At 31.4% G+C, this 13,922-nt stretch overlaps 1 protein-coding gene across 5 annotated transcripts in view; it reads right to left on the reverse strand.

Moving 5' to 3' along the window:
- Positions 1-13,922, reverse strand: part of LOC118195450 (hemicentin-1-like) — a 331,768-nt gene that overhangs the window by 275,318 nt on the left and 42,528 nt on the right. For all 5 annotated transcript variants that reach the window (XM_085827451.1, XM_085827448.1, XM_085827449.1 and 2 more), the window contains exons 4-5: positions 10,587-10,758; positions 3,777-4,001 (exon numbers count right to left, since the gene is read on the reverse strand). In XM_085827451.1, coding sequence (XP_085683577.1) covers positions 3,777-4,001; positions 10,587-10,758 — 397 coding nt within the window. The remainder of the gene's footprint in view (positions 1-3,776; positions 4,002-10,586; positions 10,759-13,922) is intronic.

The following is a 13,922-nucleotide window of genomic DNA, read 5'->3' on the forward strand; positions in this document are numbered from 1 at the left end:
GTATAAAATGCATAGATAATTAAGTAAAAAATAAACATTTCTATATGAAAAATAGAAACTGAAAGCTTTTATAAAATTAAAACTGATACTAAGGCATAGAAATTGAACTGAAATCTCCACAATGACCAAATTTTCATTTGTTATAAAAATACTGGGTTGCTGAGAAAGCAATTTTAGAATGAAATAAACTTAATTTTTTCATATAAAAATGAACTTTAATCAGTCAAATAGCTTCCATTCTGTTTGATTATCTTTTGCCATCTTTCTGGTATATTCATGATTCTGTGCTATAAAATTCCTGGTCTTTATCAGAAAAATGCTCAACTAAGTGCAATCTGAGGCCATCATTACTACTGAATTTTTTATCATTTAAGAAGTACTTCTTAAATAAAGTAATGATACTAAGTAATTTTAGTAAGTTTGCTTGATAAATAATACTTAGATATAACTTCGAAATAAATGATAATCCAATGGTTCAAGGTCGGGGCTGCAACACTGCTTCCCAAACAAGCTCCAGTAATTTCATACATGTTGCTAAAGATGTGTGAGGCCTCACACTGTCATGGTGAAACACAATTAATTTGTAATTTGCCAACTCTGGCATTTTCTCTTTGATTGCTTCCTTCAATTTCATTAAGTTGCAGCAGTAAGCATCCAAGTTCATTGTTTGGTTGCTTAGAAGCAGCTCAAAATATGCATCCCCTTTGCAATCCCACCAAACTGATAGCATGATTTTTTTTCTGATACAATTTAGCTTTTGATATGATTTTTGCCAATTTATCATGCTTAGACCATGCTCTTTTTTGTTTAATGTTATAGCAGACAAACCATTTTTTTATCATCAGTTGATAATTCATTTAAAAAATGGTCAGTTACATTATGTTTGAAATGCATATTGCAAATATCAAGTCATCATGTTAATTTCTTTTATTTCTTTCAATTCATTGATATTCAAATACTGACATTCTGAACGAGTCCAAGACATCTTATGCGGTTTTGAATTATTGCATGTGATACATTTAACCTTTTTGGAATTCCTAGCAAAGTTATATGATTATTCAATTATGGCTTTAATTTAGTCATCATCAAGATGGTCAGCCAGAACATTGATCATTCTAAAATGAATAACCTCAAAAACAAAATTTTTAACAATTGACACAAGCATTCTGTTAAACAATCAACACTATGACCTTGACATATCTCTTTGAGAGCCTCTGCCACTTTTTTGCCTTTATGAAAATAAAAAAGTAAAATGCGACGAAAATGTTTATTTTTGCACCCCATGTTAAAATTGACCGTAAACTAAAAATTGTAAGCGAAAATACACAGAATTAGTTTTGATAACAACATAAAAGTGTTAGCTTCCAAATTTCAAAAGACAAGCAAAATTAAAAGATTGACAGAAGAATAACAAAACGAACATAAGATATATTTGTACAAACCAAAATTGCTTTCTTGCCAACACAATATATCATAATAGAGTATTAAAAATTTTCAGCAAATTAAAGAAAATTACAGCAGGAAAGCACAAAGATAAGAATTCCATTATAAGCACAATATACTAACTATATCAATATACTAAACTACAAATACTGTTATTATTTGTTAGTTTGTATTCAAGATAGGTGAATAAATGGAATTTTTAATGATGGATGAAATTTTATTGAAATTCAACACAAACATATTAATGCAAAAGGTAAGTTGTTTAACAATTTTATATATTGTCACTGTTTAGAGATCACACTTTAAACTGACATATTTTTAGCAAGAAAAAAAAATAAAGATTTAAGAATTATTTTTTAAAACTTATTAATTAACTACTTACCGACTTTTTGTTATATCTGATCATATGCCTTGAAGAATGAATAATTCAAGTATATACAAATTCAGCACATTTGTTTCCAGGCAAGGAGATGGAATTCAACTGGAAATGAATATTTTAAATTTAATTCTGGCGTGAAATGAATAGCAAATACACAGCAACTTTAGTTGGTTCAAGCAAGTTTATAGATGATAGGAATTTGGATTTGCAGAATTTAGATTTAAATCTGACACTGTTCCAATAATAACGGAACATTTTAATTGAATAATAACAAGATAACAGGTAGCTGTAACAATAATTAAATTTAAAATATTCATTTAATTTCATCTTCTTGAATTTCATCTTCCTTGTGCCTAGAAACTAGCATAATCTTGAATTTACAACTCAGTTTAAAACTAAATTTAATTTGAGAGCACCTTTTCATAAAGCACAACATGAGTAAACCTCTTTAACACAGATTTATTTGCTGAAAGTTTGCAACTTGTTATAAACTTATAAAACAATGATAATACAAACATCACTGAAACTCTAAAAAACTCTGTGATGGTATACATTTTATTATAAAATAATATGGCTATCTACTTTAATTTGCCTTCCGATTCATGAAATAAATTATTCATAATATAGTTTCACATAACAGATGTCCAATACTTAAACTTATTTAAGATATATAGTTCTGATATTGTGCAAAGTTTTATTTCAATTAAGAATCAAACTCATGAGATTTTCACTTGCAGAGGAACATTGGTATCACTATGCCACCAAAGCTATACACAACTCTTTTAATAAATGCTTTTATGTTCATGGATATGTGGTTTATAGAAAGAATCATCAGAATGACTGAAATACATCTTTCAGTTCATAAACTTCATAAGCAATATGTTTCGGGATCTTTCTTAAAAGAATAATATCTGCAAAGTATCTGATAATAACAACAACGAAGAAGTAATCTCCATAATTAAAAATAATTCTCTCAAATCAAGCAGCTAATGAAAATATGCTAATAGCCTTCACTCTGATTTATACCAAACCTGCTTTAATAATAACATACATACTTTAGTAATAACATACATCATGAGTGGCCACACTTTATGACAGCAAGAGCTGCATTTATGGAACAAGAAATTTTCAGAGCCAGAATTCCATATTAACATTGTTTTAAAACTAATTAAACATATTTTGATAAAAAAAACATGTGAAGTAAATTAATGTGAACTTCAAATTTTTTACATAATTAATGGATATACATTAGAGCTTTTACTTTTCCTGCTCAATATTCAGAAAAATTTGTTTTTACTAATTATGAATTCGAAACTGTTGTACAATGCAAAGAAACATTTCTTTTTTCAGACAAAAAATTTAACCTTTTCTTTAGTTCCTACCTTCCATTTATATTATATCATTGTTGACTGGTTTTAATAGAAGCAAATTGAAACTGAATTAAGGAATTGAGATTACCTTATATAGTTTGATAAATAGTTTTTCATTTGAGCAAAATATAAAGTAATTATTTGAAAAATAGATGAATTATTATTACTAATTCATCTGTGATCCTATAGAAAGAATAAAACAACTGAAACAGAACATCATGAGAAACTGCTATTCGAGAATGTTTGTTTGGTTAAAGCATTTTTTTAAATCAATGCTTATAAATTTTTAACTGAAAATTTGTCAAATCATGTTTGCATATAAATTGGTGTATTTATAATTTATAGATAACATTTACATTTTTAAAGAAAGTAATAACTAACATAACCTGCAGTAAAAGTCACCATATCAAAAAAGAGCTCATATGAATAATTTAGTTTCATGTGTTCATTCTTCACCATTCATAGTGAAAAATGCTATTCTAAATTAATAATGAACAAAACAGATTACCAGACTTTAATAATTTATAATTTCTATACATTTTTAAATTAATACAATTTAAACAAAGAGACCATTAAAATTTAACCTTTTAAAGGTCGATGATATGTTTCTTTCAAATTAGCAGTAGGCTGTCTTGAAAATCCATGCACAAAGTCTATATTACTCAGTCCAGTAGCTCTAATAGTATGAGAACCTTCACTATTGACTCTTATTTTCCATCGGCCAGGTTCTGGATCTTTTATATTAACTATGCTGATATTTTTATGATTTAAGAGATCAAGAAGTCCTTTCCTTTGATCAACAACTTCCCCTAAAATATGAAAATATATATTACATTTTAGCACTGTAAGTAACATTTGAAAATCAAGTTTTACTTTTGACTTTTAAAAACAAATTTTTAACTTTATGAATTATAATATACGGTCAAAAGTCATTAATTTGGACACCCATAATCCGGAATGATCTATAATCCGGACCTCAAAGCTAAAAACTTTCTGCGCATGCGCCGCGTTGACACATGCGCATAGGCGTTTACGCGTGTGCGTAAGACCTTTACGACTGCGGATATGCATGTGTGCAAGTGCAGAATACGTTTTCGCGTGCGCGTTTAATGTTCAATGGACAGTATAAGCTAAAATTTTCTAATTATCTATTTCAGTTAATGTTGATGATTGCGTTGTTCCTTAATCTTCGAACTGGATCCGGCTTATTACTTTTTTCAGACTGTAAGAGCAATTTTATAAAAGTAACCTTGAACTTTCGATTATGTCAAATAGAATTTCTGATGCTGGAGCTCCCAAAGGATCTACAAAACGAAAGTATGTTTCGATGTCCATCAAACAAAAAGTGGAATTGCTGCAAAAAATGGATAAAGACATGAAGAAGGTGACAGAGAGGTTAGTGAAAACGAAAAAATTTCGATTGACAAGTTAGTCGGTATTCTCGGCACAGCAATTATGGGACTTAAACAGCGGAACTTTGTAACTGAACAAGAAATTATGTCTGTTTATAGAATTAAAGAGAAAGTATTATCAAATAAAACGAAGCAACTTAAACAACTTACATTGAAAGAAATGTTTAATAAAGTAAAAAAATAAATATTAAGCTTTTTTTTTTTTTTTTTTGTAAATTTTGATACCCTTTAGATCATAACTGTTCTTTATTTCATAAATTACGGTTTCATATTTTTAATTTTAGAATTTCTGCATGCCATCTTACGAGATTTAAACTGATGATCTATTATCCGGAAAAATCGATAAACCGGAATCGCCGAAGTCCCGACGAGTCCGGATTAACGACTTTTGACTGTATTTGTATGTTGATGCATCATTTTGACCTACAAAATTTGGTAGTCTCACTTTGGAATTTTTTTTCACTTTGGAAAACTGTATCTTTTGTTTATTAGGTTAGGAAAATATATTTCAATACAGGACATAATAACATTTTTTGCATAACATTCATTCCAAAATGAAGGTAACAGTTTTATTTATAAACAACTTTTATTAGGTATTTGCTTCCACAAAAATATTACAAATCTTTTAAGCTTTGTAACACTCTGTTTGACCTCATTTCTTTCATTAAATTTCAAAAATATTTAATTTAAGATTGTACTTGTTAAAGACTTATATATGGTATGAAGCTAAAATATAAAACTGTCTTCACTTATGCAAAGCGCAGTCTAAAATGTGACTATCTGAAATGCAATCTAAATGCAAAGTGCAGTCTAAATACAATATGCCCAAAGCATTTGAATTTGCATTTCACTGCACTGAAATAACTCTTGTTTCATAAGAATTATTACAAATGCACGTACATATATCATCATAATATTTGAAGTTGCATATAATGAAGTAACAGATTTTATTTGTATTTTGTAAACCAAGGTTGTATAGCTTTTACACATAAGAGAAAATGTACTCAAGAATGTATAATTTTAATTTTGTTTATTAGCTACGGCAAAATGCTTTGAAGTTGCATTTTTTATTTCTGTAGTTGTAATTTAAATTAACCCCTGCATTTTTTTTCCTCTTCAGAGTTGTATAATATTACTGAAAAATAAGCATATAAGGTGTAAGAGGCCTGAGTTCTAAGACGCATAATTGTAGCTGTTGAAACACATAAAATGTACTTATAATAATAATCTTCATGGATACTTAGAGATATCTCTCACCACCTGTTCAAGCAACTTTTATTATTCACAATACTTTCAGCTAAAACTGAAATAAAGTTGCCTTTAATTAAAAAATCAAATCTAATCAAATTCTTATCATTGTAAATATTGTTCTTAATTATTAAAATTGTTATGTAATAAAAAGGTAATTGCCTTTTTTATCTGTATGCATATTACTAGTATTTCAGGCAAATTTAAATAATACATTAAAGCAGTTCTAAATCTTTTTATCAAAACCTAATTAAAATTAATAATTATACACTCATGAACAAAATTAAGAGAATTTGCACTTTATATTGATTTCTGAAAAACTAATGGACAGATTTAAATGAAATTTGGTATGAATATACATTCATAACAGAAAAAGAGATGTACCATTCAAAAGTCATCTTACGTACACATAATTATCAGTAAACCTCATACTGCAATATGTTCAAAATCCACATTGTGATATTGAACTAAAAATGAGTCTAATATGGGATACGGTCCTCTTTCACAGCCAGGCAGGTCGAGCAACATGATGGCATACTGGAGTCTCTGTGGCTTCATGGCATACTGTTTTTGTACAATAACTATCTTTTTTGTATTTGCTTCCATTCATGGTGTTGCAATTTTAATTGCCAGCAGTGTGATTATTCACATAAAATGGATGAGCCTGCCCATTCTTTCATAGCTGTTCTATGTTTGGGATTTATCCTACACTTATATCGGTTTAAATCTCTTTATTCTGCTGCTACTAGAGTGGGAAGTCCACAGATAGGATAATAGGTAATAAATTTCATAAAATGTCAACTTTGGGAGGAATTTTATTTTTTTGTCTTTTTTTAGAAATCTAGGAGGACCACAAAAAGCAGGCTTCGAGGAATGCAGATTGAGAGCATTTCACTATGACTCAGATGAATGGTATAATTTAGTTAGTGAAGTGCTTTGCAAAGCATGTCTTTACCTGAAGCAACTGCTGTTCCGAAAATTCTTCTAAGAAGATGTTCAGTGAAGTACATATCCAGTCATGAATCATTGTTTCAATATTGGGCAGCATTGAAAATTTGAACTCAGTTATGGGACAGCATATCCTAACCACATATATACAGGGTGATTATAATTAAAGTTTAAGTTTCAAAACGCTATAAAAAAAGAACCACTGATGAAAATGATGTGAAAATTGAAAGGAATGTTATTGAAGAAGGCGGAAAGTGTATGGCAGAAGAAAAAATTTAGTTTTAAAAGTTAGCAACAGATGGCGCTGTAAGCGGGAGAATCACGACGAGAAACGAGAAATGATTCATAAAACAACGGCTAAGGTGGAAGTTACACATTAAAACGCATTGACAAATTAGAATTGTTGAATAATTTTATTTTCATGACTGTACATATTACATCGAAAGGAACAAATCGGTTTCAAGAGTTTTGCGGCGACATACCGCATAAGAACCATTCATCAAAGCAGTTCGGAACTGTCGCGAGACTGGCGCAAAACATGTTCAATATGGTGTCCACCGTTGTGTGCAACAAGTTGAAAGCGACAAACAGCATGTTCCACAACGGATCGCAGTGTCTCCGGGGTGATGTTCAGAATGTGTTGCGAAATGCGTGCCTTAATTCCGCTAAATTTGCAGTTGGAGCACGGAACACAACATCCTTCAGATATCCCCTCAGCCAGAAATCACACGGAGTAAGATCAGGCGATCGGGACGGCCAGGCTGTAGGGAAATGACGGCTGATAATTCAAGCATTTCCGAAATGGCGCCTCAGCAGCTGCTTCACGGGATGTGCAATGTGCGGAGGAGAGCCATCTTGCATAAAAATGATTTCATCCACACATCTACGCTGTTGCAGAGCTGGAATCACGTGGTTGCGCAAAATTGATGCATACCTCTGACCAGTGACGGTTGCGATAACAGGACCGGAAGCACCCGTCTGCTCGAAAAAATATGGTTGTAGGATGAATGATGCCGTAAAGCCACACCATACCGTGACCTTTTTGGGATGAAGTGGTACGGGGTGCGTTGCCAGTGGATTTTCTGTTGCCCATATTCGACAATTCTGTATCCTATCAGATGGAAATGGGCTTCATCTGTCCACACAATTTTCCACGGCCATTCATTATCCACTTCCATGCGAGCCAGGAATTCTAACGCAAATGTCTCCCTAGCTGTCAAGTCAGACGGAAGCAACTCCTGCACATGGCCAATTTTGTACGGATAGCATTGCAGGATGTTCGTACAATTTTCAGCACCGCGCTCGTAGGCCTGTCCAATGTTCAGGCAATTTCTCGTGCACTGCACGGTTGCACACCACCGGCCGACCCCTCTTGTAATGCTGCGGCCACTTCTTCAACTACCGTCGAATGCACTCGTTTTCTCCCTCTACCAGATTGCACATCAAACGAACCTGTCGTTTCGAATTTTTGCGTCATTTTCTTTAGACCTACGACACTCATTGGACCAACGCCTTCTTTTATACCCTTCAGTGTCCTGAATTTTTGCAGAGCTACTCTTGCACAATCATCATTCTTGTAATACAGCTTTACCAGCAGACGCGATCCTGCAGTGAAACACCCATGGCGAACGTCTGAGACGCGAAATGAGGAACAGCCTGGTACCTGGCGGCTTTATAACACTGAAATTTAACTAAAATTTTAATTTACGTCTTCTTCCGCTTGCAGTGCCATCTGTTGCTAACTTTTGAAACTAAATTTTTTTTTCTGCCATACGCTTTCCGCCTTCTTCAATAACATTCCTTTCAAATTTGACGTCATTTCCATGAGTGGTTCTTTTTTTATAGCGTTTTGAAACTTAAACTTTAATTATAATCACCCTGTATAACAGGTATTATAGATTTTGATAGGAAGATTTAGGAATACTATAATATATTATTTATATTATTCTTCATGTTGTCTGTGAACCCCCGAGTTATTAGCAGAAACTTAAGGATAATCTTTTGTTTTAACAAGGAACAAGTAAATATGATCGTAACATTCCATATTTACTTGTCCATTTTGCACATGACTGCATTGTAGATAACATGGGACTAGTGGAATAAAAATCACTTATTATGTCCAGGTATGACTGCACCAAAAATTCAACAGCCTGGATAATTTATATTTGAATGCCCTAGTACTTTAGCACTGTGTGTTAACACACACTGTAAAGCATAATTTATTTAATTTTAAAACCTTAGCAGTCATGAAAGCAAAAAAAGTTTTATTCAGCAAACTTCAACCATTTAATTTATCTTAAATTAATAATTGCATATATTAAAAAAAAATAACATTTTTCCACGAATTCAATGACAGCAATAGTTTTTATTTTTAAATAAACAGCGGTATTTTTCTATTAACAGGGCACTACTTAAGACCGGTCTACACGAAGAGACCTAACTCCGAACAAGCACCTCTGGATGTCTGCAATGCAGATGACAATCTGTGAACACAGGGAAACATACCTCCAGTGCATATTAGATACATGTCTACAGTGCTGAACTGGGAGTCACAATCAATGCACATGTTTGTCACCGGAGACATGTTTGGCGATTGCTAATGAAACTGTATATGGAAATCATTCCCGAAAAGAAATGAAGGTTACTTCTACCATTTAGACTGAATTAACATATGGCGTGAATCATTTGGAGTTTCTATTATTACTTTAACTAGATTTATCATGCAATATTTCTTTCGGATCATAATTTTCAACTGATTTCTTATGTACAGAATATGTTTTCACCTTGATACAAGTAATTTGCTATTATAAGCTATAAAGCAAAAGGTTTTTTTAACCTCACTTGTTAGCATTATTTGAATCCATTGGAATATTTTTTCCTGTTTAAAGGGATTACTATATTATTAGTCTGACAAACAAAAAAGCTCAATTTATCATCTGATTGAATTTGATTTTTTGGTTGTTAATGATTTTTCAACTTATGGGCTAAGGGAGTTAGAATTTAGCTGAGTTATTTTCTACTGAATATTTTATCAGCATTATATTTATTAAAGCAATTAATTGTGAAATGTAATGTATATATATATACACATATATATTTGTGATATTTGTCTGTGTATGTGTGCCTTTACATATATATATATATACATATATACCTGTTACATTCTTATATATTTATATTTGGGATATTTGTTTGTGTGCCTGCATATGTAGATTACATTATTATATTTCACAGTTTCTTTTAATTTACAATTTTAATTTATTTTTCACATTTTGTATTTTTGTTGCCAATTTTGATCACTGTTACTTTCTGTCTGCTATTATTACCATTATTATCATTACACCTTATTTAAAAAATTCAGCACTGGAAACTTTCACAAACTGTTATGTTTTTGCAAGTTTGATGGAAGTCTCCTATTAGATACATATCCTGTCATCCGTCTTGAATGCTCTGATTGGCTAAGAAGCTCACAGCAACTTAAGGTACACAAATCTCCTAGTGTACAAAATATGCTATCAGGGGACATGTGTGTGAGAGAGACTTGTTCAGAAATATGTCTTCTCATGTAGATGTGCCATTAGTGTCAAACATAAACATTGGCATGAAATCTAACTAGATAGCAGCAATCCTAACATATGATGTTTTGACTTCGCAAAGTATCAGAGAACTGTGCATATTCAGCATCACACACAACCTTGGCATTGCACACATTAAACATGGCATAAATGGGCTACTAGTGCTTTGGCACACATTTGACAATTGGCATCCCATTAATATTTTAATTACCTTTTGAATTGATAATAGTTACGACAGGATTTTCTCCAGCAACAGAAATAGTAAATTCCCTAAGACTGCCATCAACATCAAATTCAAATTCTCTCATATCACCAGCATGTCTGTCAATAGCAAACAAATTGACCTTTCTAGCTTGTAAGGACACACGGACAAAATTGAGCACCTGAATATATACAAAATGAAAAGTTAATTTTAAATAATTTATATTACAGAAAATATGATTAAACTATTTATTATTTACATTAAAAAATTAATATTTAACAGTCGAAAAAATTTATTAAACAGGAAAAATCAATTTAATAATAAAATATATTATAAACACTACAATAATAAGTTCTCTGCAGAGCATGCTCCAAAAATGTAATCTATAACGTGGATATTATACATACAATTTAAACAGTTATATCCTAATTCAGTTTATTTCAGGCGGAATTTCTATAATTTAATGCTAAAGTTTGCATTTTAATATTTTTTCTCTGTTATAAGACAAATTTAAAAATATAAAAAACTGTTTTTGAAACTTGTTTTTAAAATTTGCTTATCAACTAAGTACATTCAGAGCTGCAATTATTACATTTCAAGAAGATGAGTACTCTCCTACTTTTGGTTAGGTTTAGTTATTCAAATTGGCAAAGCCCACGGAGGTCATAAAAGGTATCTGTTTAAGGGGAAGGAAGCCTTTGAAAAGGACTTTCTAAAAGAAAGTGGCTAACATTCATATTACATGGGAGGTGAAACCAACAAAGTAATTAGTCCGTTCACTTGAGCTCAAACCAAGACGCCTATTCTATGATCACTGGATCCGTCTACAACTTCAGCAAACAATACTGACTAAAAAAAAAATGGCATGGACAGCCAACACAACTTATCGGGGAAAGCCATTCTGTGGTCCTCAGTTGGTGGGTGAGTGGGTCCATTTGACTTTACTGAAAGGGGACAAGGCTTCAAGGAACTTTAGACCAACTGCAGTACAGACAAGTGATGAAATTTATAGCACGCACTGGCTGAAGTTCTAGGAATATTCTCCCATTATTTCACTAACTCACACGCTGCATTCGCAGTTTGAAAAAAATGGCACAAAACAGTATTATGACCAATATGCAGCAGAATATGCTGCTGTGTTACGTGAAGGAAAATCCCGTTTTTTAAGGGGAAAGTTAATGCAGGAATTTAGGGCTAAAAAATAAAGAGTGATCTGGGATACCATGAAAGCAATGGTAAATAGATAAGAGTAAATGAATTAAGCTTACTTCATATCTTTTTAGAAATAAACAACTTTAATCATTTAAATTTATAATATGATTAATTTGCATTACAATATAATAGCAAAGTACTTTTTTTTTTTATTTTTTATTTATTTATTTATTTATTTATTTATTTTATGCTTACATTAAAACTATTTTCATGTTATTTATTTTACAGTTAATATTAGAAAAATATTTCTTTAAGATATTAGAAATTAGAAAGGAAATATTTCTTCTTTTTTTTAATTTTCTTTTCTATGAAAATTATTTCTTTCAGGAAAAGAAATAAAATTATTTCACTATTACAGTATGGCCAATTGTTGCTGCATTCAGCTATCACATAAGCATCAAAATGTTTTCTTTTAAATAATTTATTCTATAATTAACATGAAAGAAACTATTTTTTCAATATAAAATATATAACCAAAATTATACTAATCTATCCTGTATGTGTGATTAATTCGTATTGCAATTTTTGTCACACAAATACTAATACTTTTTATTAATATTACATTGCTGTTATTTTAATTTCTTATATATATAAGAATTGCTTATTTTAAATACTCTTCCTTTTATTCTGTGAAAATAATTAAAAGATAGTAATATTATTTTCACAATGCAAGTACTAAAGTAAAAATAATCAATGTTGGTCTCCTGCAGTTGAAGTTCTTGTTAAACCAGCATTTTGACAAATAAAATAGAAAACTAATAATAATCAATATCTCTTTTACAATATAAAAATGAGAACTCTGCTATGAAAAGTATTTTTTTTTTTTTTTTTAAGTTTGCAAAGAAACAATGATTTTTTTAATACTAATAGATTACAAAAGTACTTCTCCATGAACAAACTTCAGTCTTATAACATTGTTACTTTATAGCATAATACAATAATAATGTAGTATAATTCTGCTAATAAGCCCACCAGCCATAAACAGCCCACCAGCTTGTTTATGAATGTGTCTCCAAATACTCTCTCAGTTCATCACAAATTAAAATAACTGTAAATTTTGGCAATCTGAAATACAAAATGAAAACATCTTCTGGCAGAGCAAAAGCATCAAAATATTTTCTATAAATTCGCCACCGATTCAGAGATCTACGACCGTATTCTTCGTTTAACTATGAAAAAATCAGCGGCGAAAACACATACAAAGCCACTGTCTACTTAGTCTGTCAACTGCACAACCCTGACTGACGACGCGGCAACACTTTTTCGCACGCTTTCAATAACTTCCGTACTCAGAGAATATAGGATGTCGGGCAGACCTGTTTTTCACTAGCAGCGACATCTGGCGGCCCACAACTTGCTGTCGACTCTCGTAGCATAGAATAACCGTCCAGGATTAAACCACCAGTATTCAGCAGTCTTAACCACTGGTGAGAGACTTTCTTGGTTTATAAATTTAAAAAAGTGTAAAACAATAAATCTGATTTAAAATAAAGAATTAAAGCAGAAACTCAAAGATATTGTACAAAAATTTTTTAACAAGTGTCAACATCAATAAACAAATTTATGCTTTACTTCTTTCTTTTATTTATTCACAGAAAAGGACAGAAAATACACTGGTTATCATAAATAAAGGAAAAATCAGAAAAAATCACGATTACTAAAAAAGTTACATGTAGAATTTAATGAAACTTACTCACGATATACAACACACAGTAAGGTATCAAATAACATAAAAAGAAATTATCAGACAAATATGGTAGTATAGAAATTAGCACATCTGTAAAATGAACAAATCGAAGGTGTCAGTTTGCTATAGGAAAAGTACCTTCAATATGGAATATGATCGCCTCTAGAAACAATACAGCACATACAGCGATGTGTGATGCTTTCAATTATGAGGTCTATCAGTTCCATAGGAAGCGAGAGCCATTGCTTTTGCAAAGCAGTTGCAAGCGCGACAAGGGTCTGAGGGGGCAGATTGAGAGCAGCTAAACATCTCCCTAAAGCACCCAAATGTGCTTGATAGGATTCAAGTCTGGGGATCGAGCTGGCCACTCCATGTGCATAATTGTTTCCTGTTGAAGATAATCATCTTCGATGCGAGTCCTGTGTGGTCTTGCATTGTCGTCCTGT

The sequence above is a fragment of the Stegodyphus dumicola genome, chromosome 12, assembly GCF_044657685.1.
Source record: "Stegodyphus dumicola isolate Sdum_Otavi_A_Nest chromosome 12, ASM4465768v1".
In the NCBI taxonomy this organism is placed as follows: Eukaryota; Metazoa; Arthropoda; class Arachnida; order Araneae; family Eresidae; genus Stegodyphus; species Stegodyphus dumicola.